Below are 26,102 nucleotides of genomic sequence, written 5' to 3'. Positions count from 1 at the left end.
AGTGTAACCGAGGTTGTTTGCTCAAAATCAGATATCCAACATACAGAAATGACTACTCTTACACACATAATGGTCTGTATTTCATGAAAGCCAAGCATATTGTAGGTTGCTATACCAAAGTAATAAATCAGCTAGCTCTGCTTATTAAAAAAAAATGGTTTTGAATGGTTGAAGAATGAGGGGTGGGATTGCGGAATATGAATCAAACAGTGTCAAAACTGAATGGATGAAATGGGGATCACAAGAGACAGGGGATTTGCAGAAAATGTAGATCAGCTATTTTTTCATTTTCAGGAAACGGCACATCTGTACTAGCCTAGTAAACTGACTCCTCCCATCTACTGGAAGAGACTGGTTTACGAGGCTACATCTGTACAGTCTGTCCGATTTAAACCGAAAACACAGAGCCCACATGCCCCTGGGTCATAAACAGAGCTACCAATAATCTAAATTAAATTGCAGTAACGATTACCGCCTTTGTATAATGTTTGAAACCCATGAGAAAGGAACATAACACTTGTTTCAGTTTCACCATTTATGACTGATCACAAAATACCTTTGATCTCACAATGGCACAAAACAATACATCTGCCAACAGCAGAACATTTCACAAGCACTTTAGAAATCTCTGACCATGGAATATGGCACGCTACAGTATCACATTGCATCCTAAAATGGTAAGACTGGGTGAGAACCTTTGGGGAAAGCTTACTGTTGTTAAAGGAAAGGCAGGCATTGAAGTTACTATCTCCCATCGCCTGCATTGGTTCTTTCTCACATATACTGTAGGTGCATTGTTGAACTGATAAGAACATTAGCAAACAAAAGTTCAAACTATACACAATATTTAAGTAGATCTTGTCCAATGGTGCCGTCTCTACACTGCCAATAATAAAGCTACAGTTGAATAGGTTTAGTAGACTTGGTAGTGTAGAAACCGTCACAGTTCCAACTTCTACAATAAATAATGTATTAGATACACTATCAAAATCCTCAAAATTATTCTTGCAGACAACTGTTTTACGAGGAAATCAATTCTGCATTTCTTTTGGAATATTCTTGTTAGATTATAGCCCTTTCCAGCACACATATATTAAATTCTCACAATTCTCCCTTCACCATAACATTGCTAAACACAACTGTAACAATCAATTAAGGCCTGTCTGCTTAATATAGGCAACAAACCATTGAATGGAAACTGTGAGGTACATCAGACTAATTCGGTGTCGCTTCCGTGCTAGCAGTCAACAGATATCCACACTGAGTGGACAACATTTGCAAAGCACAGATGTGGATATAGTCCGCTTGCCAGCCCATTGAGCCCCATTGTGAACCCGGACATATTGAGTACAGTAAGGTTTTATGTTAGAAATGTTGAGTATGGGTCCCCAGCATATAAAAACCACCGGATGCTAACTTGTATATGTTGAGCAATTTTCATAATCAGCCACTAAAGTTGGTGTCCCATTAACTTTACATTACAGGAAAAATAAGCAAAAAAATAATCTGCTTTAAGTAGCATATGAGGGGTCTAACTAGGGGTATTTCATGATTCTGAATCCATTGCAAGCATCCGTTTTGCACGAAAATCATTCCTTGGCGAAATATCGGCCTTGGTTTAGTGATTAAAAGTGCCGAATCATCACTTTTCACATGTTTCTGGGGTCCGTTTTAGCCCAAGGAATGTTTTTCATGCAAAACGGATGCTTGCAATGGATTCAGAATCATGAAATACCCCTAGTTAGACCCCTCATATGCTACTTAAAGCAGATTATTTTTTTGCTTATTTTTCCTGTAATGTAAAGTTAATGGGACACCAACTTTAGCGGCTGATTATGAAAATTGCTCAACATATACAAGTTAGCATCCGGCAGTTTCTACATGCTGGGGACCCATACTCAACATTTCTAACATAAAACCTTACTGTACTCAATATGTCCGGGTTCACATTCTGGCTAGTAGACTAATAGGGTCATGAGGGGGGAAAAAACAGATTTCAAGTCAATTTTAGGAATATTGTTCTATAATTTTCAACAATCAGTGTACTGACAAAGAAATTACCTATTTGCATTGTCATTGGCCCTCTTGTCAAATACCACTGCTCCACAAAAATGTAATAATAATAATATAAATACATATATATTTTTTACCATAATTATGGGTATGACACTGATGTAATAATGGCTTCCTAGCACCCAAAATCTCAGTAAAGCACATTATCTGGGGTGTTATGGCTTTTAGGCATACAACTGTATGTGTGCTCCCTGCTGTCTGCAAACTCTTCTGCAAAATAGTATAGAGTACATGCATAAAACAAAAGGAGCATTACCAAATAGCAAGGCTGAAACCAATCTTTGAACCGATTTGTTTGGCTTAACTACCTGTTGTATTATACGGTACCATATCCATGACTTGGCTGAGTGTTTTGACATGCAGCTGAATGACAAATGAAAAACGTATTATGGCAAACAATGATAAACTAAGACATAGACAACAGTAGATGTGGTTATACAATTGACCAATTTGACCATATTCACAGGAATGCTCTTACATCATACTCTGGTGGGAGGGTTAGAAACTCCACCCCCAAGTATGACCAAGTTAATATGGTCAATGATAGATGACAATTGTGGATTTCTCACAATACAACATCAGGATAGACTAGAATATACCAAAAGTAAAACTCTGACCACCTCAGCATAAATAAGAATCAATCACAATAAAGAAAATTAAAACGGAAAGAGTTGGGAAGGGGAAATACAGTGTGAGTAATGTAGAGTAGCAGTGCATTAAAACAAAAATATAAAACAGAATATGTACCATAAAATATGCACACAAAATAGAATAGCTGTATAGAGGATATCCCACAAGTTGACAAACATTTTGTGCAACAGATAAAGTGGCATCATTGTGTAGCTATACTGTGGCAGAAGGAGGAAACAATGTAACAACAATACAGTAATTCACTAACTCAACCTGAAAACACTGATGTAACAAACATACTGTATGTCTACACATACACACACATAAAGTACAGTACATAAACTCACACACTCGTATCTCTCACACACACACATACACATATGCGAAATGGAATGACCCAAGGCTTTAGTTTAGATCAGGGGTCTTCAACGTTTTCAGGCCAAGGACCCCTTAGTTGAGAGAGAGATGAAGCAGGGACCCCCACTAACTTTTCATAGATTCCATATAGTTTCATCGTTTGACAGCACAATCATCAGTGTATTTTCTATTCATGACAATGTGTGTGTTCAGATATTTAACCACGTGAACCGTCAATAGTTAATAAACTTGACCTTTCACTCTGTACTTAGTCTGCTCTTTTTATCCCTCTACAGTCTTCACCAAACCTCTTTGCCAAAAATAGCTGATCTACAAGCTCTGTGAGCTTGTAGATCAGCTATTTTTTCTGTTATTTCTCGGCCACAGTTCTCAGAAGATGGACACTAGGGTTCAAGTTGTTAATATAAAAAGGATTGGAAGATTTTAGGACCCCCTTTAGTAACTCTGAGGACGTCCTAGGGGTCCCGGACCCCCTGTTGAAGACCCTTGGTTTAGATTTTTTTTTTCTCTTGGATGTGTTTTTTTGCACACACCAACACTGCAGGGATACCCAAACCTCGCCCCAGCAGAGGTGAGCTCCTGGGGGCGTCAGTGTGTGGGGCTCTAGGCAGCAGCTTCCTCCAGCATTGGCAGCAGGCCTTTCTCAGTCAGGTGTGCCTTGAGGGAGTTGAAGATGTAGAGCTGTTGGTCTGGGCGCAAGGCCAGGAGCTGCTGGATAACCTTAGCAGGGTTTGGACCCCTGGAAGGGAGGACAAACATTTAAACGTGTTGTAAAGAGTAGACCCGCTTCTCGCTAGTATGTCATATGGGGGATGGTTACATGATCCAGGGCAAGACAAGACTGTATTTAACGGGAGAGTGTTTTTTGCAGGTCTTTCAGTCCGATTGTTTCAAAAAAGCAACTGGGTTAAGCACCGTTGGTCCGACCAGTTTTTTAAACATTCACCAGGTTAGCATTTCACTAGGTTAGCGTTCACCAGCGTTAGTTTTACTGTGGTTAGGGTTAAGGTTAGGTTTAGGTGTATCTCCGTTCCCTTCGTCTTTCGGCGCCTCTGCACAGCCAATCACAAGCTTCCGCTGCCTTAACCCAGATGCCTTTTTGATACACTCGGACCGAAAGACCTGCAAAAAACACTCTCCCGTATTTAAACTGTTTCCTGGATGGAAATTCATGTTGTGATATTATCAACAATAATTGTGCCGATCATTTTCATGAAGAAAAATATCTTGCTTCATTATTCTGGTTATTAATTATTTTTCCAACCCTTTTTTAAACCTTGTTGAATATGCTGTATATTTGATAACATTATACATTTTACTCTAATGTACCAGTACACAAAACATAATAAAATACAACTTGAAAATGGTTGTATTTGTGCAGAAATCTGGACATATTATCATTTACTTTTGACCTTAGTTTGAGGTTATATACCTGATAAAACTGGCGATGTACACATTTACAAAAGTGGCCATGAGGTACTGGCAGTCAAATCGGTCCATGATGCCGCCGTGACCGGGGATCGTGTCGGCAAAATCCTGTGAAGATCAAAGGGCATTTACAAATTATTACCATGGTGAGCTGGTAATCATTAATACAGTCACGCTTGGCAGATATTACCAGACTGTACCTAATTTCTTTTTGCATTTTTTTTGCATTCTGTATTCCTATAATTCTTATTGACAGTATCAAATCAGTGTCCAAAAGGAAATGACTCAGTAATGCTTAATATATTGTACCATTTGAACAAAACAAAAGATCACAATATAAAATGGTACATGTGCTGCCCTCCTTAACATCTACCTTGATCTTAAAGGCTCTTTTGAAGCCACTGGCGAAGAAACCACCAAAGGGTCCCATGATGGAGGCAAAGGCAGACAGGGCGATGCTGTGGATCTGGAATGGGTACAGACGTACTGTGTTCTGGGGAGGGGGAGAAGGAGAGAGGCATTAACCCAAAGGATAAATACACCCACATATCGTCGTTGTCGGGTGAAAACCTTGTATGTCCAAAACTGTTCGTTTTGTATTGATCATTTTAAAAATGATCAAAACTAGTGAAAATAGCCGATCTACAGTGTGCTTGTAGATCTGCTATTTTCACTAGTTTTGTGCGACAACCTTGTATGGTGAAACAGGCTTTACTTTGTGAAAACTTTACTTTGTTTGAAACTTGGAGATACAAGGTTTCTGCCCGACAGTGACGATATACTTGAATCCTGAGCACGGTCTCTTAAACATTTCAACTAAATACCTAAATAGGAAGATTACCTTGGGCTTTACAGTAGAAGATTTAAAACCAGGTAAGATACACTAAATGCACTAAAAGAGACAAGGACAACACACCTAATTCATCGGCTGTATCATAGTGCAAACCTACATAGATTCTGAAAGATAAAGAAACTGTAAAACTCACCCATCCAGTGACAGACTCCAGGATGCTAGGCAGAGCGTAGTCCTGCAGCTGGAAGAGCTCTGGAGGCTCACAGTCCACCGTGAATCTGTTGGAGTCATTGTTGAACTCCACCGGACACACGAAATACGGGAAGCCTGCCATCATGTAGGACAACTAGGGCACAAACACATGGGGAGTAACTCTCAACTAGCCTAGCTCAGCTAGACACAATCCAACCATGTTAAAACATGGTGGGGATCTATACCGCAGTTATTTAGCTGCATTAGTATAGAGTCGGGGCTAAGCCAGGCTAACTCTCTACAGCAGGGTTCCCCAATTAGTTTTCCCCAAGGGTCGAATTATGTCTAGGGTACCAAGCCGAGGGCCACAACATTGCAGGGGGCGACGGTGGCGTTCCCAGCGACTCCAGCGACAGTTCAGATAACGTCGTTGTCGGGTGAAAATGTTTTATGTCCAAAGCCGTTTGTTTTGCATTTATCATTTTAAAAATGATTTAAACTAGTGAAAACAGCCGATCTACAAGCACGCAACGCCTCGCACCGCGAGGCGTTGTGTGCTTGTAGATCTGCTGTTTTCACTACTTTTGTGTGACAGCCTTGTATGATGAAGCAGGGCTTTACTGTGTGAAAGAACGTACAAATTTGGAGATACAAGGTTTCCACCCAACAACGACGATATACTAGTGTTATTGCTGCTCTTATACCACCATTGTTACTGGGGTTGGTGGGGGTCAGACAGTAGCCCCCCGCGGGCCATTTGCCTATTGGGGAACCCTGCTCTACAGCCTCTCCAAGAATTGTAAGAAGTAATGTTAGTATCATCAAAAATGTAATACAAGTTGATAAGACAAGAGGGAGACAAGAGTTCCAGTAACGGTGGTGGTGTAGACATTTCCCTTCTTACCAAGATTCCAAACACAACGGTGGAGAAGAAACCACCAATAAAGCCCTCCCATGTCTTCTTGGGTGACAGCTGAAGAGGACACAGAAGGTTAACAGCTGGTTACCTAAGTTTCACTGCAGTTACTTACGCTGCACATTACCTGCAGAGCTATACAACTGTAAAGCAATATGAAGAAAGAAAATGTATCCGACTAATAGAGATCGTGTCTGAAGGAGTAATATCCAAAAAATTGTTTTACATAAGTCGGCCTCCTGGTGGCGCTATAAAAGGCAGATGTGAAAAATTCAGGACAAAAGGGTTTTCTTTACCTCTAGGGAGTGCACATACGTTTTACCCTGATCGGTGGAGTCATAGGTAAAAACACAAATCGGACTGTTATATCGCCACCCTGAAGCTGATTCGAAGTAAATAAATCTTCCTTGGCCTAGAATGTGCGTGCAAAGTTTCATGGAAATCGCACACTGTTCATGATTTGAGGCATTTTGTTCAAAACTGCACACTCCTGCAGTGCAAACTTTGGAAACCAATCTTAGCCAATCAGGATGGAATATGAAAAATCGGAAAGACAAGTTTCGTTTAATGACTATAGAGATACTGTGTACCGATTTGCGTGATGTTTGGACAAACTCTGTAGGAGTAGTGTTGAGGGTTATTCAGTGAACTGTAGATTTGGGTCCCAGAGATAGAATTTGTATCAAATGGAGGTCTGTGGCCTAATGCAAATCAAACTGGGGGTCACTGGGGGGGAAAAAAAAAAGGTTGAGAATCACTGCTTTATTCAACCAACCTTGATGAGTGGGGTGCGACCAAAGAAGAAGCCAAACATGTAGGCCATGATGTCATTGCAGATCACACAGGATATGGGAACGATGAACCTGCAAGAAACATTTTCATGGTGGAAGAGTATTACACAAATTAATTAAATCATCTTCAGTGAGACAGGCTTTGCCAAAATGTTAACCTCTAAAGTAATCTACTTATACAATTGAGCAAAGAGCATAGGCACAGGGCACAGGGCACAGGACACAGGACAGTCCACACAATCCGCTCATTCGCTAGAGAGCAAGAGAGAGAGAGAGAGAGTGTCTCAGGTTACAAGAGGGAAGGGGGGGGGGTCAGCTGCACAGGGGGAGAGAGAGAGAGAGAGAGAGAGAGAGTCTCAGGTTACAAGAGGGAAGGGGGGGGGTCAGCTGCACAGGGGGAGAGAGAGAGAGAGAGAGGGGTCAGCTGCACAGGGGGCACACACACACACACACACACACACACACACACACACACACACACACACACACACACACACACACACACACACACACACACACACACACACACACACACACACACACACACACACACACACACAAAATACATGAAGAAACAGTGCTTTTTGTGGGCAACATGGCTTAGAGCAGTTGTGCGTGTGTGCATGTGAGCACGCGAAGCGTGCGAACTCTAGGATTATTAGTAATCCTATTATTATTATATTCTAGTATTCAACATATGTACTGTATCTTTTGTGCTAAACAAGTAATATGTCAATTACAGGGCTCACCTGACATCATAAAATTTACTTAAGACTTAAAATGTACTCAAATATACTACACGAGGCAAAAAAATTACATTTCTTCACTTAAAGGAGTCATCCAGACCAAAACACATATAGGGTTAAATCTGTCTTTTATCATACCCCTTTATACCTGCTTTAGTCGATTTTTTTCATAGCTGCCCCTTTTGCTAGATTTCGGCTGCCCCTGTTGCTAGATTTTGCGGGCCCTCTCATAACTAACAGAGTGTATAGCCTTTATACTAGTGCGGTTATTTCTTCAGCTTCAAAGTTAGTATTTTTTTATTGGATTGTGTTTACACAACGTCCTGAGACCAACCAAACCGCTGTTTTGACCTCACAGGCACCCTTACTTGTCAAACGGCTTCTGCTCTGCACCAGAGCAGGGAGAGGAGAGGCTAGAAAGGGAGGGGAGGGAGGGGTCGGTTTGACAAGTAAGGGTGCCTGTGAGTGCTCTGTTAGTTATGAGAGGGCCTGCGAAATCTAGCAACAGGGGCAGCCGAAATCTAGCAACAGGGGCAGCTATGAAAAAAATGGACTAAAGCAGGTATAAAGGGGTATGATAAAAGACAGATTTAACCCTATATGTGTTTTGGTCTGGATGACTCCTTTAACGTGTTTTCTAGTGCATCCTGAGAGAATCTTCTCCCATCTTACACTCTAATCATAACCAGTAGCAACATTATTTTATCAAGTTTCTCCCATGAATGGCAGATAAATCATAGTTGAGAGGAGATATAGGGCGATAAATATTTCTTACCAGATCATTCCCTCAAATAGGTTGTGGATGATGAGATGAGACTGGGTGACCACAATGAGCAGAGTCACATGAGTCCAACCAAACTGAGGAAGACAGTGACAGAAATGATCAGTAGCAGGATACAGTTGGAGCATACTACAGTTGACCAAGTGCCATACAGTATACTGTACAACTTAACTCTCAAATACCTGGACAGACCCGAGTTGCGTTAGATTTTAACCACTTTAACCATTATTTTATGCTTTAACTTTAGAAAAATAGCAGATCTACAAGCTCGCAGCACGGCACCGAAAAATCGTGAAAATGATTGCAAGTCTTGACCTGATCTTTGACCCGACTTCTAAATCCTTCCTCTAAATCATGCTGTTCTCAAACCTTTTCATGTCAAGGACCCCCAAAATTACAGGTATTTGGCCGCAGACCCCCATCTCAAAATATGTTGTTCCAGGGACCACCCAGAAGTAAATATTTAGTTACAAATGTTCGCTTTTAAGTAGATATATTCAAAGACTTGCAAAAAAAAAAATACCTGCTATTTTCAATAGTTAAAGCAGTCAATAATCCTAGGCCTAAATGAGTTAAATGGATTGTGTCACTTTTAATTCACTAGTCGGTTATACACAAGTAAGACGCCCTAAGGTCTAGAAGTGACCGCCAGGTCGTAATGAAACAACAGAGCTTCTGGCACCGCACAGAGACGCGCACACAAACAGACACACAAACTTTCATGTGAGAGCCAATCAGCAACGCGCCACAGACCCATGTGAGTGAGTGTCACACCAAATGTGTGTTACTTACAATTTGTTGTGACCTGCCTTCATGGATGGAATGGGAGGGAGGAACTGAAGTGACTCACAGACATGAGCTGTATGTTTTCAAGTGTACGGTCTTTATTACTGTATACGGTAACCTGTAAGCCACCTTAGCAAGTGAAGCAGGCTAGTGACTATAGTTCAGTCCCAGAATAGGTTTTTCAAATGCAGGAGACTAGTGGTTGGAACATGTAGAGCAGCATGTGTACTCCACAAACCTTGACCACAGGTTTACAGTTGGATTTGTTTGTCATTGTTTGACATTATCTGAATTAAGAAATGGTTCAATTATGCATCTCTTTGTGTAATATACAGATATAATAAACAAAACCAATATTAATAATGGTGATTGAATACATCTTCTCTTCCGACTGGATGTGCACATTGTGCAGTGACCAGTTATACTTTCAAGTCAAGATTCCTTTCAAATATGGTGAACATTTATATAAAATGTAAAGTTTATTTCAATGAACCACTGGAAGTCATCCTAACGTATCCCATCCACTCCCAGGGGAGGGCAGTCATTTCTGCTGCTGGCAATAACAGCTGTCACCACTGCCATCAGCACAACAGTAGTTGTACTGTAACCACCTCTCTAGTGACCTCAACCTCACTCTCAGAGGAGATGACCGCTGACCCAACCTCCTGATACACTGCAGTTCTAGTTCCCTGCGAATGTCAGCTACAGTACACTGGCCAGCGACACTTTAACCCTCTAGCCAAACCTCAATAGCCTCAACCTCCAGCTGACCCTGTGCTGACTAATAAGAGACTGGCACGCCTTGTCTGGTAGCCTTCCCACAACTTCCCACTCTATAGCCACGCAGCACGCTTAATCAAGCTCTAACATGGCCATCTTCAGTCGTGGGCCAACTTCTCTCTTCAAGCCTCACAGGCCTTTCCTCCCCGGGCTATGTCAGCTGACTCCTTCTGTTGCTGCTCCTTTCCTTGTCTAACCACTCTTCCTCTAACCATAAAGAATCAAATAATTATTATGCTATTTCTTATTTGGTCATATCCTGTTCTAATATGGAATCCCCTCCACATTGACCATAACCCTAAGCCGAGACAGTTTTAGTCTTTAAAACTGGTCATAGACAGCACACTCTTCATAGGCCGACATTGGGAACAGATCTGCTCTAGGAGCCATTTTCCTGTCAATGCTACGCTCCAATTTAGACAATAAACAGCCTGCCTAACCATATCCCCTGCCAAAATCCTGTAAAAAATGTATTAACTTGGCCACAGATATACCAGTACGTTTCTCATGGCTTTGCTGTTTCAGGACAATGTCCGGCTTGCACAACGCCCTGTCACCAGTTGGCATTCACTGCTTTGGCTCGGACAGATCTGGACTGTTGCTGCGATCCGATCACATGATCGGAAATCAGGCCACATCACGCTATTTTTAAATGATCAGATGTCTTTTGATGATTAATGTCATATGTTTTTGCTGTGTGTCCGTCTTCTGCGCATCTGTGAGGTCTGAGTTGGAACCATAGAGTTAGGACTCTTCAAACAAAGTCTGTGTCGGTCCATGCTGCTATGTCTGCATGTGCACATCAGACGCTGTCACGCTGGCAGTGGCTTTCTGGCTCTGTACAGCACAGGCTGCAGCAGGCAAGAGAAGACTGACTTACACAAGTCACACTCCTCCCGTTTGCTCAATTTACTCAATGTTAAGTAACTTGCGCCATCAGAATTCAAGACAATTTCCTAGTGACAACGAAAAGTTAATCCTACTTGACTCCACGCGATTGCACTCGTTCACGTTGTAGACTGCTTGCAACAGCTCAGACAAAGTAGTCTACTTTTTCAAAGGCAGAGAGTGACATGGTTTGTTTTTCACGCGGAGCATTAGGAGGAGCAGCTAAAACAGTTTTAACCAGTTTTGTCCTGTTTTTTACCCAGGTTTCTATGGTTTATTTTTTTACTTTAATGTAACAATAACGACACCTTCCCTTTCCCTCCACACACTGAGGAGACACATCAAATAGCCTAAACCATAACAACAACACACAGTGGCTACGCATGCGCTCGCAAACGTGAGCTTTTGCAGATTGAAAGAACTTCTTTAAATATGTATGCGTATTTATTAACAACAGCTGAAGACCTTGTTTGGTCATTGTTTCAGTGATGCAACACCATCGGTCGTTTTCTTTTTCTCCCATATGAAGTCAGTGACACTCGGTTGGTTTCTAAACTTTCTACAGCCAGCATGGTTAGTCTGGTCACCACCCCACTCATCTCCATAGCTCCTCATTGTAGGCAACAGATGATTAGGACGGAGAATCGGATATTCCTACAGCGTGGAATTCACAATGCACGATACAAAACAAAACACATTTGTGTTTTGTTTTGAAACAAGACACATTAATTAGCCCTCCTAATAAGACCTACAGTGGTGAGTGGTCTATGTTACTGACACCTTTGTGACCCATAGAAAGCGGTTACCTTAGGGGGAGCCACAGTAAAATGCATATAGAGAAAAACACTGGACTCTGAATTTCCCTGTAACTCAAATGCTGCACTAATTAGACTTGTGATAAAAGACAGCAATAAAAGGTATCCATGTTGGATACTGTCTGTTAGAAAGGGTTTGGACTCTAGTTTCTAGAGCTGGTTTCAACACCGCCATGGTTCACCGGTCAGAGTGTGAAGAGGAGGAGGACCACCAGGATGTTATATTTTATGGTCATGACGCATAACAGGGTTCTTGTGCCTCCAGTCCAGAGCTCTCCTTGAGCTGTTGCCTCTTCTGCTGAGTGTGAGTGCACAGGCAGGATATATATGTTACCGGATGTTTGGGTAACGCAGGACGTTCTATGTAAGAGCGCTTGTTTTGTCGTTCACCACACACCAATCACCACCAGGTGGCGACAACAGCCATTCACTAGTGAAGGCGCTGACGTCACTCGTGTGCGACTCTATTTGCGACTTTATTTACTAGCCTAGCCTAGCCTAGCCTAGCTTAGCCATTAGCTCCATTGTAGTCACTTGGACAGGGCGTTTATCGTGGGCTTGCCCAGGCCTTACGGCCTGGGCATAAATTGCATTAAATTGCATTCACCACGGCTTCGTAACTCGCGCGGCCGGCCCTGGCCCGCTCTTCGCGGCCACTCGCACCTGCGGTGCTCGGGGGCGAAGAGCAGGACCAAGGTCCGCTGGCCTGCGCGCCGCTTGCAATGTCGTGGACAATCGAGCGGCTCCGCTCCGCCCCGTGCTGCATGACGAGTGCTACGTTTCTCGACCGTCCTGTTTCTCTATCATCCGGTGACATATATATAGAGGGACTGATTGGGCTGTGAGTGGGTGCAGGTGTGGTGGGTGGAGCTGTCAATGATGATGGGCCAGGGGGAGGGACTGTCCAGTGAACTTTTCTACACTGTCCTTTAAATAAAAAAAAGAAAAAAAAAAGGATGCATTGCTGAAATATCGGCTCGGGACTTGACTAATAGTGAAATGATCTTAATCGGATCGGAGGCAAAACAAACGTGATCCCTGCTGTAGATTATTAAACCATCTCTGGCCTAGTTTTTTTTAGGCCTGTATACAGTATGTTAACATGCCTCATGGATAATCCAGCAGCCTCCAGGCAGGAAGAGGCAGAGGAAACACTCACCATGTAGAACTGCAGACGGTAGTGCTTCTTCACCAGACTCAGCACAAACATGCAGAAACCTGCAACACAACGGCCAACAGTGTGAGGAGGAGGTCTGTTAAGGCAGGGGTCTTCGACGTTTTCAGGCCAAGGACCCATTAGTTGAGAGAGAGATGAAGCAGGGACCCCCCCACAACCTTTTCATAGATTCCGTATAGTTAGTCGTTTGACAGCACAATCATCAGTGTATTTTGGATTCATGTCAATTTGTGTTTTCAGATATTTAACCACTTGAACCGTCAATACTTAATAAACTTAACCTTTCACTCTGTACTTAGTCTGCTCTTTTTCCCCTCTACACCAAACCTCTTTGCCGAAAACAGCTGTTCACAGTTGTGAGCTTGTAGATCTGCTATTTTTGGCTCACGTTCTCAGAATATGGATGCTAGGGTTCAAGTGGTTAATATAAAAAAAGGCAGAAAAAAGGTTTCTATCACACAAAGATTTGGACCCCCTAGGGGTCCCGGACCCCCTGTTGAAGACCCTTGTGTTAAGGAATCAGAATTGTGCTGCCTTTAAAAATGAAGATTAATTGAATGATAAATCCTGGATTCCTTCTGCTGTGCTCTGGCTAAAATTAGATCTGCCCATATAAAGAGATAACCCAGAGTTAATACCATAGCTGCAGGGATGCTGAAGCCATTCATTTCAGAAGTGATGCCTGATACTGGGATACTGTATTTATAGGCTACAACAGTATGGAGAAATCATGGACAGTGAAACAGACTTTATTGAATATTGACCATTAGGTAGGGACACCGAACCCTATCTTAATGCAGCTACAGTACTCCAAAAAATATGGAGTCAGTGTGTTGTGTAAACTTAATGTGTCGTCATGGCATCAGGTGCAATAAAACAGTTAGCTCCATATATGGACATTTACTGATGACATCAGCGATCACCATATATGAATGGGCATAATTATGGGCATAAAAGAGGTCGGATCTGTGGCTCTCTGTAACCGTCAGTCCTTGTCCCTCCATATATGGGCAGCTGGGCACAAAAGGGACACAGACAGACGGGTACACCGGGTAAGTACCCGACACTATGACTCAAGACATATTGGTCAGATCGGAGGTGCAGTCTAGATCGCACATAGCGCATAGCGCCCCGAAACTATTTCTGTGAACTTGACATGACATCGGACACCTATTTCACCAGGGCATACTTACTGTAGTCCACGTTGTGTCAAATACAGTACATGAAATGATGAGAGAAGCCAGATGCTCCTGGGAACCACAAAATTAAGGTTTTTATATTTCTATAATGGTTGAGCTTTTTAGGATTTTCAAATAAGAAAAAGGAGTCAAAATAAATACTTCACTGTCCAGTAGAATAAGAGTACTGTCATCTTATGCAAGAGCACACAATGAAACAAACCCTTCCCTCTGCATTAGATTGTTATACTAGTGCCTAAAATGTGATATAAAATGTATGGATGCAACGTTACTTTAAAACAAGGCAGGCATCTGTGTCATTTTAGATTTTAGTGTTGGCTATTAAAAAAATAGGCGATATACAAGCTCACAGCATGTCACTTCTTGCAAGGCTGTGAGCTTTTACGTCTGCTATTTCTTTTTCTTTTTTTACATTTTTGAAAAAAAGTGTGAGAACTACTGATTTAGAATGCATTTGTAGAAGGGTCTCAGGTCTTAATGGGTTAAAGTGAAGATCAAAGGTGCAGTATAAGAGCCAGTGAGGTTTCTGTTGCGCTAGAAACTGAGTTGGTACATTTTTCCTTCCACACGACACCACATCCTGTTTGGTATGAAGTGTCAGCCTGTAATGTTGAAGACCTCATTGACTGAATTACTGTTGTACAGGAACTGGGACATGCTATGCACCGTTATTGAAAACGGCAAATGATTGGAGCTTGTACAAAAAAGTATTTCACACTTTTTATTTTTTTCAATTATTTGTTTTACACCACTCCTCTATGAGATTATTCAACAACTGTGCCGAAAATAAAGATTGAATAACACTTAACGCCTGATTAATCAGAAATGACTGTCAATCAATATTTTGTAGACAAGAACTTTCACAGATTTTTCAAAGCTGTTTCAAACATTAACCTAAATAAACATAAGATTTTCATAGTTCAACATGACACATTTACAAAATATACAGACATTGACTATAATGGAGAACCTAGGGACACACACCAGCAAATGAAAATTTAAATTTTGTTGTTACACATGTTTTTTTTATCTTCTTTCGTTTTTACTTGTTTTTCAATCTTTTCTTTTCTTTTTGAGACGATAAACAGTGGAAATTATTTCAAGTTATTTTGTATCATTGTTTCAACAATATTTAAATGTATAAAGCTGCTTATTTTCTATTTTCTCAATTCATGGAGTACTGGGGCAAGTGGACACAAATTGGATTTTCGTAACTGCAAAATATCTGTGTGCGTGTGTCTGTGTGTGTGCGCGTGTGTGCGCATGCGACATTCTGGGCCATTTTGTTCAAAGTGTGTCCATGCATGTCCGTACAGTATGTGATGTATGTACCTGTGAGGTAGAGAGCGAAGGAGATGAAGCGGTGGTATTTGCTGAGGATGCGCAGTGGCTCCTCCCTCTGAACCAAAGTGAAGAAGTAGTCTGTCACCGTTTCACCATAGAAGAAGTAGTTCACACACAGCAGGAAGTACCTACCAAGGAGGAGACAGGGAGACATTCGCTATGCCTGCTGAAAAACCAGGTGCAATTTCTTACTTGATGGAAAGGCATGGCAGACGGGGAAATCTTGCTTTTTCTACATCCCATTATTTCGACTACAGGCGTCGGCAGGCTAGCTACTCACCAGCGTCAGGGTTACTGAGGTTAGGGTTTGGGTTAGGTTTAGGCATAGAGGTTAACATTCACCGGCGTCGGGACTCGGCAGGTTAGCTACTCACCAGCGTCGGAAGATTAGCATTTCACCAGGTTAACATTCACCCGCGTCGAAATACTGGGACGTAGAACAAATGTTATGTTGAAATATCAACACGCTCCCATGATGGCAGACAGCTTAACAGATATCTGCCACAAGATGTTTATAGTGGTTACCACCAGTGAAGAAACCATGTTTAAATTATTACCATGTTTTGGTGAGAAGATGGGTATAATAATTAGCAGTGGTTGTTACAAATTGGTGAAGTAGAGTAGAGGACTGAGGCTGTACAGGGCAGCAACATAGCTGGAATATTAACTGTATGTGTGAATATTTTAGACAGGTTATGGTGTGCACTTACAAAACTTGCAATACAAGTTAAATATTATAATCTACTGGCTCACAAACTGAACATGGCATATAGTTCTATATTTATGCTTTCTGGTTTTTTTAGACTCACAACATAACGAATATCAAATATAATACTGTACTATCACACTAGAAATCTATTCATCACCAGTACTGAAATCAAAACACCCACTACAAATTTAATAAAAAGAGACAGCTGATTATCCACAGTGCTTTTGTTGATAATTATCTATTCTAGAGCCACAGGAAATGTAATTCAAGTCACCAGACAAACCTCGGGAAGTCTGCGAAATGTAGGAAAACAAAAGAAGAAAGTGAGAACGTTTAAAACAATGACATTGGAAGCTATCAGATAACTGCTATAGTATGCTGTAGTAGTGTGTGTGTGTGTGTGTGTGTGTGTGTGTGTGTGTGTGTGTGTGTGTGTGTGTGTGTGTGTGTGTGTGTGCTCACCAACTAAGGGTTCTGAACCAGGGCAGGTGGTAGGAGTGGTACACGCTGTATCCAATAGTAATGATTTCTTGGAAGCATTTAATCTGGACACACAGCACCTGTACAGAGACGCACACTGTGTCATACACATTACACACTACGGGGCTGTTAAGTCTGACATCATTTTGTAGGCAGAGGAGAAATTTTGCCCCCCAAAAAAGCGAATCTTTTTACTATTTTTACTATTTACAAATTTTTCTTCTCTTTGTTGTTGAAAGGAAAGTGGTAGAATTATACTTTAGTCGTTATTTTTGTCTCGGATCTGTTGAAATAGCGAGGGACAGATATTGACATTAAATCTGCTTGGAGGTCTGACTATAAAATGATGTCACGGCTTAAAAGCCCCATTCAGGTAAGACTATAACAACACAAATTTCACAAGACTGTTCCCTGCCAGACCAGTAGTCACACCATGATCTATCTATGATAAGATTATTGGTTAAGGCCTCCTGGCTCATTGATCAGCATGTCACAGATGTGCAATCCAGCCTGAATGCCTACTGTTAGGATCAGTCAACACTGGAAATGGCATAGGAAATGTATTAGTTTCCAAGAGATCTTGACTTGGAGTAGACATACTGCAGCATCTAGTTAGGCAACCTTTAACTGGATCCATCTACAGACAAGGAAAAGTGATTGGCATTAGCTTAACTTATTTAGGCCTAACCTATAGTTAGGCCCAAATCAGAAATTAGCCTACAAAAACAAATATGTTGATACATACTGTACATGTACTGTAAGCCCTGTAAGCCCCTCCCATACACTAAAATGTGTACCCGGCCTGAATGGGTTAAACTGCCAATGTAAAGACTATCGGGGAGATAAGGTACAGAGCCTATTAAGTATGTTATCATTCATTGAATTTAGATTTCTGCAAATGCATCAGTAGGTGCAGATCTTTTGATCATCTTGCTACCCAAGACTGAGCCATGTGAGGTTGTGGTTTACCCTGACTTTCCAGGACTGCTGAAGCATGTCGCTTCTTAGTCCTTCTAAAATCCACCGTAAACCACAGCCTCTTGTGGCTTACTGCTTTAATAGACCAAAGGATTGTTGCCAATCTTAACACAGTGTTAACCAAAACTGTGCCCATGAATGATGTATTGGTTATGACACTAACCTCTGGAGCCAAATGTACACCTGCTGGTCAAGGATCCAATCTAGGCAAACACCTCCACCTATACCTCACCTACACTGTCTTAACTCAGATATCCAACCATCTGTCTCAATGATGAAATGCAGTTAAGATACTCCTAAATAGTAGCACATGAGGCTCTTGTGTAAAGCTGTCTTCTTAGAGTCCTGTAGTACTTACAATCATCATGAGCACTATGGGGCCCATGTAGATGATTAGAAAGAAGAAGGAGATCATAGCGAGGGTCAGAATTCCTCGCACCCACCAGTTCTTCCATCTGAAAGGGGTGGACATACAGTACAACATGCATGCAAACAAACAGCTCTGGTCAAACGTCAATGTCATTTGAAAGGTGAAAACTATATGATTTAACAAACCACCTATCGGAAAAGCCCAATACAACCTTGATTAAAAAAAAGATCAATATCACAGCCAAGGCAGTAGACGTTAAAGAAAATGGCTTATTTAAAGGTTAAATGACATTCTGTTTTTACCAATCATAAAAGTCTTTGCCCTGGTCCTAAAAACATGTTTTAAAATGTTTAAACTTGAAAATCCACTCCATGGAGCCATGGTGTCTCTCTCTGTTTAGGTGTCATGAAAAACGGTCTGTCACCTGAAATACTCTAAACTCACCACCAGGGGAGCCTCTCTCTCCCACTCATTCTAACAAAATAAATATTAGTAGGCCTATAGTGCAGTAAGTACATGTACTTGAGTACAATTTTGAGTATTAGCCCTAACCCTAACCCTTTCCAATTTTCAATTCTTATACTTCTACTCCACTACATCTCAGAGGCAAATGCACTTTATCTCTCCACTACAATCATTTGGAGGCTTTAGTTACTAGTAACTTTGTAGATTTTGATTATTAATACAAATCAATCACTTCAGCCCTTATAGGACAGCGATTCTCAAACTATGGTACCCAAAGTGGCCACACACACGCACGCACACACGCACGCGCACCCACGCACATACAGATCTGCGGCCGCCCCGGCTCCAACACACAGAGATGCGTGCTCGCATTTTTTGTTGCTTTCGCACAAGACAGTGGCTGTGACACAGACACACACAACCATGGCAGCTAAAGAGGCTGAGCTAAGCCCTGGCCTGAGGCATACGCGTCTGCATGATCAGCGGGGAATTGTGTCATTACGAGCCGAGGCGCGGGTGTTTTTTCTTACCCCGGGAACGATACATTACCGGAGCCCTGCGGTTACTATGTACCTTCGCGGAGTTCAATTTAGACCGTCGGCGCCGCGGTAACGTTCAGCTCCGCTCCGCAATGCAGAAAAACGTCATGGTCCTTTGTAGTTATAGCAACATATTTTGGCTAAATGCCTCAGTTTAGAGAAACACCTATTGCTTGTGTTATAGCGTTTTACTGTCTGCTCGCATTACTGTCTGTCTGTGTGTGTGTGTGTGTGTGTGTGTGTGTGTGGGTGGGTGGGTGCGCTGTGCACTGTCACAGCAACGACAGAGTGTCGGTAAAAGGAGGGAGGTTCCACTTAGCTCTACCCCGGGGAGCAGTGCACTGTTAGTCGGACACAGCCGACACAGAGTGTCGGTAAGAAGGAGAGAGGTTCCGCTGTGCGCAAATACATAGCGATTTTAATTATTTCACTAAAGCATAAACAGACTACTTGATATGAAGGATATTGATGTAAATAAGATATTTGAATGGATAAATGTATTTTATATGCCCATATTTACAATTAAAGGACGATATAATGTAAGAGGTCACTTCCTCAAAACTTGGGCTGTGGAGAAATAACTCTATGGGAGAAATACAGACAGGGAGACTGGGAGAGAGGAGGACTGACGACGTATGAGTCCAGTATCCAATGAACTGCGCGTTTGAGACTCATTATGCAGAAACCGGCACAAACACACAGATAGCAGGAAAACCACTGCATGTCAAAAGTTGTGTTTTTTTTGGTGTAATTGAGGCCAGGGAACATTAAAAAAAGCATAAAAAACTCAAAATTTATTTTTGGATGTCACCACCCCTTTAAGAGAATGGGGAGCCACTGTAGCCTAGTGATACAGAGACCATCCTTTAGTTTAACTCCATCCCCATACACAATCCCTGCACTGAAGTCATGGAGTATGGCTAAGACTAATGTGCTAGGGTTGCAATCAAACTATTTGATGTAATCGAAAAAAGAACGTACCGTGAGGAGAGACCAGACAGGGCCTTGTTTAGAACCTCAGGGGTGTCGTCAGTGGAGACCGGCACCTCTGGGACGCCCGAGTCAGCCTTTGACTCTGTGTCAGATGCCCCATCCTTATCTGCCTTCAACTCATTCTCTGAACCCTAACAGAGAGACAGAAACAAACAGTAAGGCACACAGCAGACTACAGGAGGTCATTGTTGTTGTCAATACAGTGACATTCAGTGCAAAATAAGGTTCAACTTTAACAAGCCACTCATCTCAATATTTCATATACTGATTGAGTGCACACAAAGCTTTGATTGTGTTGCAGAAAAAGAAGATAGTTCCATCATTGAAAGGAGAGAATCTTATGCATGTCCTCTTGTAGATGTGTTGCACAGTAGGTGTTATATTAAGTAACATTCTTATTTTCCCTTACAATCTGCTAATATAACTTTTAGTTCATGTACACAGTCATTCACCACCAAACCAAGGATTTGCAGTAAAATGAATTACTAAAGGTAGTCCTACGGACAGTAATAATAATTTTAAAAGGCAAGCAATATGTAACTCCATCCATATACTCCAAATATTATTATATTTGCATTTTCATGTCACGTGATGTTCTCCAGTAAAAGGTTTACAGTATATGTCATGATACTTCACCATCTGTTGCACTATGATGAAATAAACCCATAAAATGAAAGAAGCGAATTTGGCCAAGCCCTGTAATACCCATATGTATGTATCAAAGAATATAACAGTCCTTGTGGCTTAGTTTTTTATTTCCTTGGGTTCCTAGTTTATTGCTAGTTTCTGTTTTAGTTATTAAACACTTTGAACTGTCCTGCTCAGCCACGGCCTCATCCTGCATTGGGGTCCTACATTCTCTCCGAGACATTCACGGTTCCGAGACTCGAACCGTGACATTGTACGTGGGAGGTTAAGCGTGGTGCCATTGGCTAGAACTCTCCATATTTCTAATTTGCTGCTTCCCTCTGTTCTCTGGGGTTCTGATGGCGATAGGCCAGCCTCCAGCCTCTCCATAGTAACAGGCAGCAGACAGTCTCATAACAAGAGTGGCAACACAACTCTGCAGCCTTCATTCTTAGGCTCTAATACAATATGTCCATCCTTCTCTGATGGTATTTGACTCCCTCTGGGATTCTGTTTTCTGATCAAGTGTCTTTTTTAATGAACTGCCCGTCCCTCTGTATTTCTCAGTCTTGGTCAGTCTGTCTCTGACATTTACTGTACATTTTAGATATTTTGTATTTTACAAAAATACATGGAGGCCCATCTTCCATGTGTTTTTGTGGGCGGTTGTTTCATAACAGGGAAATGCCTTTTGCTCTCTATCCCGTGCTGTTGACCATATTAGGCTAAGCCCTCTCACCTCATCTAACAGATGGTCAGCTTCTGTTGCACATGTGCGCGGAAGTGTCTCTATCGCGCGCGCACACACACACACACACACACACACACACACACACACACACACACACACACACACACACACACACACACACACACACACACACACACACACACACACACACACACACACACACACACACACACACACACACACACACACACACACACACACACACACACCATTGAACTCCAGTCTATCCTCTAATTAGAAGTTGGTCAAGAAAAATTCCCTGTTAAAATCCTATGAATGTTGACTATATTCTATTAGTTTCTGTGCTGACACAAATTCAGTGAACAATTACCTACGGTACTTCCAACATCTGGAATATTCTATACATTTTACACACGCTATTAAAGAATTGTAGTGAGTGTACAAGACCAGTTCACATAGAGACACTCTTTTCTCTCGCTCTCATCACACTGATGGAACCTCTGGGCCTGTAGGTTTCTATGGAAACCATATCCCGTTACTCAGGATGCTGGGGTTAAAAATAGACCTTAGTAAGTTGTCACATAAACACCACCTCCCTGTCCCTGAGCCTCCCCCACTTGCCCCTTTCGCGCTTCCTCTGAGAAAAGACATATTGCAGAGTGTGTCCACTTTTGTCCAGCTCAGAACTCACTGTTTCGCAGCCAGTGGGGTCAGGAGAACCTGACGGGGTCGTAACTCCCAGATGCTTCGACAAAGTCCTGATTCTGAACCAAGAACAAAATGAATAGTGTGAAACTAGCTGAGAAACCATGGTTGTGCTAATCACTAACCGCGTTCAGGAAATGTGTTTATTTATATCCAGCCAATAAAGCAATCACTTATTTTGTCTTTCCTGGCTTGAGCTCTGGGCATACTGCTCTAGCAGAACTGCTCATTCCCTGCAGCTTTGAAATATTTTAGTAAGTAAGTCACCAATATTAGTCTTCCACATTTAGGGAGGTAAGTGAGTTTACTTCTGTTTTTGCCACTTACTGTATGTATGTCAAATTGTCAACATTTATTTCTTACCTACATAACAGCAGACATTCTAAATTCACATCATGCTGGTGACTTGACAGCATTCTAGGACAGCCATATTCAACAAAAGCCAATGCCACGTGGTTTAATTTGCATTAAGTTGGTCAACAAACCATTTTGCAATTGAAATGACTGCACAGAGCCCATTAAGGAGAAAGACTGAAGGGGTGAACAGGAGCACTAAAGCAAGCTGTATTATCCAGTGAACTCATCAGTCTAATTTATCTACTCTGTCCAACTCCACCCTGCAGATACAACACAGCTGCCTCAATCCAGTTACTGACAGAAGGCTTCTGTCCAGCAAATTATTTGTGAACTCCCCTTAAGAACAAATGTGTCTTTCTATGCAGTGGTTAAATGTGTTTTCCTCCAGAACCGCATGTACCTTCCACCAATGCCTTTCCCTTCACTCTCTCCTTCCCAACTTTCCTCTTTATCTTGAAAAGAAGCTGAACAGTTAATTCAATGTTTAAACATTCTTACTAATCAACATGAATGCAAATGTCAATTCGCTACACATGTGAATCTGTGATAATTGCTGTGCTTTTTGATTGAATACTTAAAGTTATACCATGTAACTTCTTTTATAAAACAAATCTTAAAATTGTCCTAACTGTTAAATCGCTAAAGTTTTAAAACACCCACTCCGTTATTTTCAGCTTCTGAAGCCTTCTCTTTATATGTTTTCTTCTTAGCAGTGACAGGTGCGGGATTTCCCGGCAAAATGACGTAATCTGCATCATCTGTATACGTTGTGTATACGTTGGCCAATCACATCGCAGATCATACACACATGATACACTACCGGCCAATAACCGACTCTTCAGGAAGTAGCTTCCCTCAGCAACCAGTGTTTACGATGGTGAAGGATTCTTAACCTCTTATTCCCCAAATCCTGCTCAGAAAATAACGTTCTACCACTCCATGGATTCGTATCGTTTGCGGCGCCGCTCCGGTGGTCCGCGGCGGTGGTCCACGGGGACTCCGGGCGAAAAACGGACGAAAAAAGCAATACCGTGACTGACCACTAGTTTAGCAACTTACACAGTATAGCTTTAATTATCAGTTTGCATAGGAAAAGACATGACAGTACAATTCGGATCTACTACAAGGTCTACTATAGGATTTAAACCCAAGAAGAAAGCACTATTATGTCTTGTTTACATTGGGGTCCTTTGTACTCAATTCATTGAGACATTAAATGACAGACAAATATACAACAATGCTACACACCATACAGTATATGTGATAATCATACTGTCAATACTAAAACACTGAAGTTTGAAGTGTAGCATTCTAATATGCATCCTTTCCCTTAATATTTAGATAAACAAAGGTCAGCACTCTCAGCAGACACTGTGAAAAGTGTCTCAGGAAGTAGTCAAGGACACCTGACAATATTCACACAAAGTAGGATATTTACAAAAGGGTCAAGTTCTAGTAGGCTGACATGAGCAAACTGCAGGCCTACAGATGATGATGGCAGCAGCAGCAGCTGTAGAGCAGCTATATCCTCAAGATAGGGGTTATGTTATTTTCTCATCTGAGATAGGGAGGGAGGACCAGTACAAAATAGAAACCAACTCAAGGTAAACATGTTGTGGACTCTGGAGTGTCCATTGATTGATTGATGGATTAGGCCCTAACCAATGGACTCACACAAACCATCATTGGCCAATGATCAAATCTTGTGAAAGCCTTCTATACTGACTGTACACAGTTTCAATCTAGATTTCTCTGTGCCAATTAAATCTGCCAATCATTTTATTCAAGGGAAAATAGAAGGAGAGTGGACCGCCAGATATAGGTAAAGATTTAAGAAATATGAATCACTGAATTTATAGCATCTAAACTACAGTAAACTAAAGTAACTGGTCAATGTTTAAAGTGTTTTCAGGGTGATGACTGTGGGGGCTCACTTGTTGAGCTCTGCCTGGTTGACTTGGGAATTGTTCATTAGCTGTGTTTACACTCATGTCATGTATTACGCTTAAGACAATTAACACAAGCCATCTCAAGGCAATCTCTGGCTGTGGCTACTAAGCTTGTTTAATCTCCTACTACTTTAACTATCTAATCTTTAACTACTCTCATTGACTACTGTTAAAACAATTAATGCCTAGGCTCTGGTATATGTTATGGAACTATAGTACCTCCCTTAGTAAGGATATAATGTTAGCTTTACACTAGAGAGTTATTTTGAAGAAACAGCCAGCCAATGGGTTTCTAAACTTTGCAACAACCTGTGTGAGGAACAACAATCAGCTAAATATATTCTCTCATTTTAAGAGATGTACTATTGAAATGTATTTGCGATCAGCTTATTGTTACGCAAGGTATAACCAACTGAAGACATTCAGACAGACCAACATGTTATGGTAATTGTACATGTAGATACATGTTACTAAAGTAAACCCTTTGAAGACTAATAAATTACACTCCAAACAATGATCCAAACATTTTTAAAGGAGTCTGTGGCACTATTGTTTTTGAATATGTTGCCCTGTCAGTTTAAAATGCTGTTTTAAAGTGAGTCCTTGCTCAAGTGTGCTTGAAGTTTGCTCTTTGATGGGACCCCTTTTCCAAAAATGTAAACGTTTAAGAAAGATAAGCCTAGGATATAGCTCTCACTGTCTGCATAGCAAATGGATTTAAATCACTTCACGTATTCTATTGTTAAATCTGGTAGACATTTCGTTCTATTTTTGGCTGCTGATGTCAAAGAATTGACATGCTGATGTCAATGATGTCCCCAAAATGAATTGTACGTCAGCCACGCCCCTTTGGCCCCCTTGGTCTCGACTGGAGTTGGGGTCTATGTTGACAAACACCGGTTGTGATGATCTTCATACAAAGTAACACGAAAGAAACAGAAAGACGTAATTATTTTAAAAAAGGAACCCCAAAATAGATCTGTTTCAACCAATAAGCACACAAGACGAGCTAAGCCATGGAGATAAGAGTTCGTGGGGCAAGCTAACGTCACCAAAACAAACAGTAACCAGGCTAGTAAGTATAACATCTACATTCTACATCACACTACATGATGTAGCTGTAGCACAATTATGTATGTTATTGTTAGTTAAGATTTGTTTGTTACATGGCGAGTCTGTCTGTTTAGCACTGGGATGCTCTCTGCTAACATGTTAGCTATTTGGCTAACATGGGCTCCAGTGTCAAACAGCGGTGATGTGATGAGCGACTGACTGGCGAGCCAAGGAAGGCTAACGTCCGTTACCTTGTCCTCGGATTGTTGCTGTTGTAGTTCGCCGTCTGTCGTGCCACGGTGCCTCAGCTCTGTCATCTTAAACAGCTACTCCCGACCCAGTGATGACAGCGAAGGTTCTGCCAGTGGTTTCAGAAACAGTCGTGGTTGATTCACAGATGTAGCACGTCTTCACTTGTCAGTCACACAAACACTTTCCCCCCAAACAC

At 41.6% G+C, this 26,102-nt stretch overlaps 1 protein-coding gene across 1 annotated transcript; it reads right to left on the bottom strand.

Moving 5' to 3' along the window:
- Positions 1 to 527: 527 nt before the first annotated feature.
- On the bottom strand, positions 528 to 26,102 carry cds2 (CDP-diacylglycerol synthase (phosphatidate cytidylyltransferase) 2). The gene is made up of 13 exons (XM_080738005.1): positions 25,906 to 26,102; positions 20,240 to 20,382; positions 18,243 to 18,339; positions 16,889 to 16,986; positions 15,706 to 15,845; positions 13,157 to 13,215; positions 8,723 to 8,805; positions 7,186 to 7,273; positions 6,399 to 6,467; positions 5,496 to 5,648; positions 4,883 to 5,002; positions 4,514 to 4,617; positions 528 to 3,820 (listed from the first exon to the last, which is right to left on the bottom strand). Exons 1-13 carry the CDS (start codon positions 25,969 to 25,971, stop codon positions 3,685 to 3,687), a joined length of 1,356 nt encoding a protein of 451 aa, XP_080594131.1. The 5' UTR covers positions 25,972 to 26,102; the 3' UTR covers positions 528 to 3,684.

This window comes from Nannobrachium achirus, assembly GCF_963921795.1.
Source record: "Nannobrachium achirus genome assembly, chromosome: 12".
Lineage (NCBI taxonomy): Eukaryota > Metazoa > Chordata > Actinopteri > Myctophiformes > Myctophidae > Nannobrachium > Nannobrachium achirus.
The sequence above is the reverse complement of the archived record's forward strand: the minus strand, read 5'-3'. Positions and strand labels throughout refer to the sequence as shown.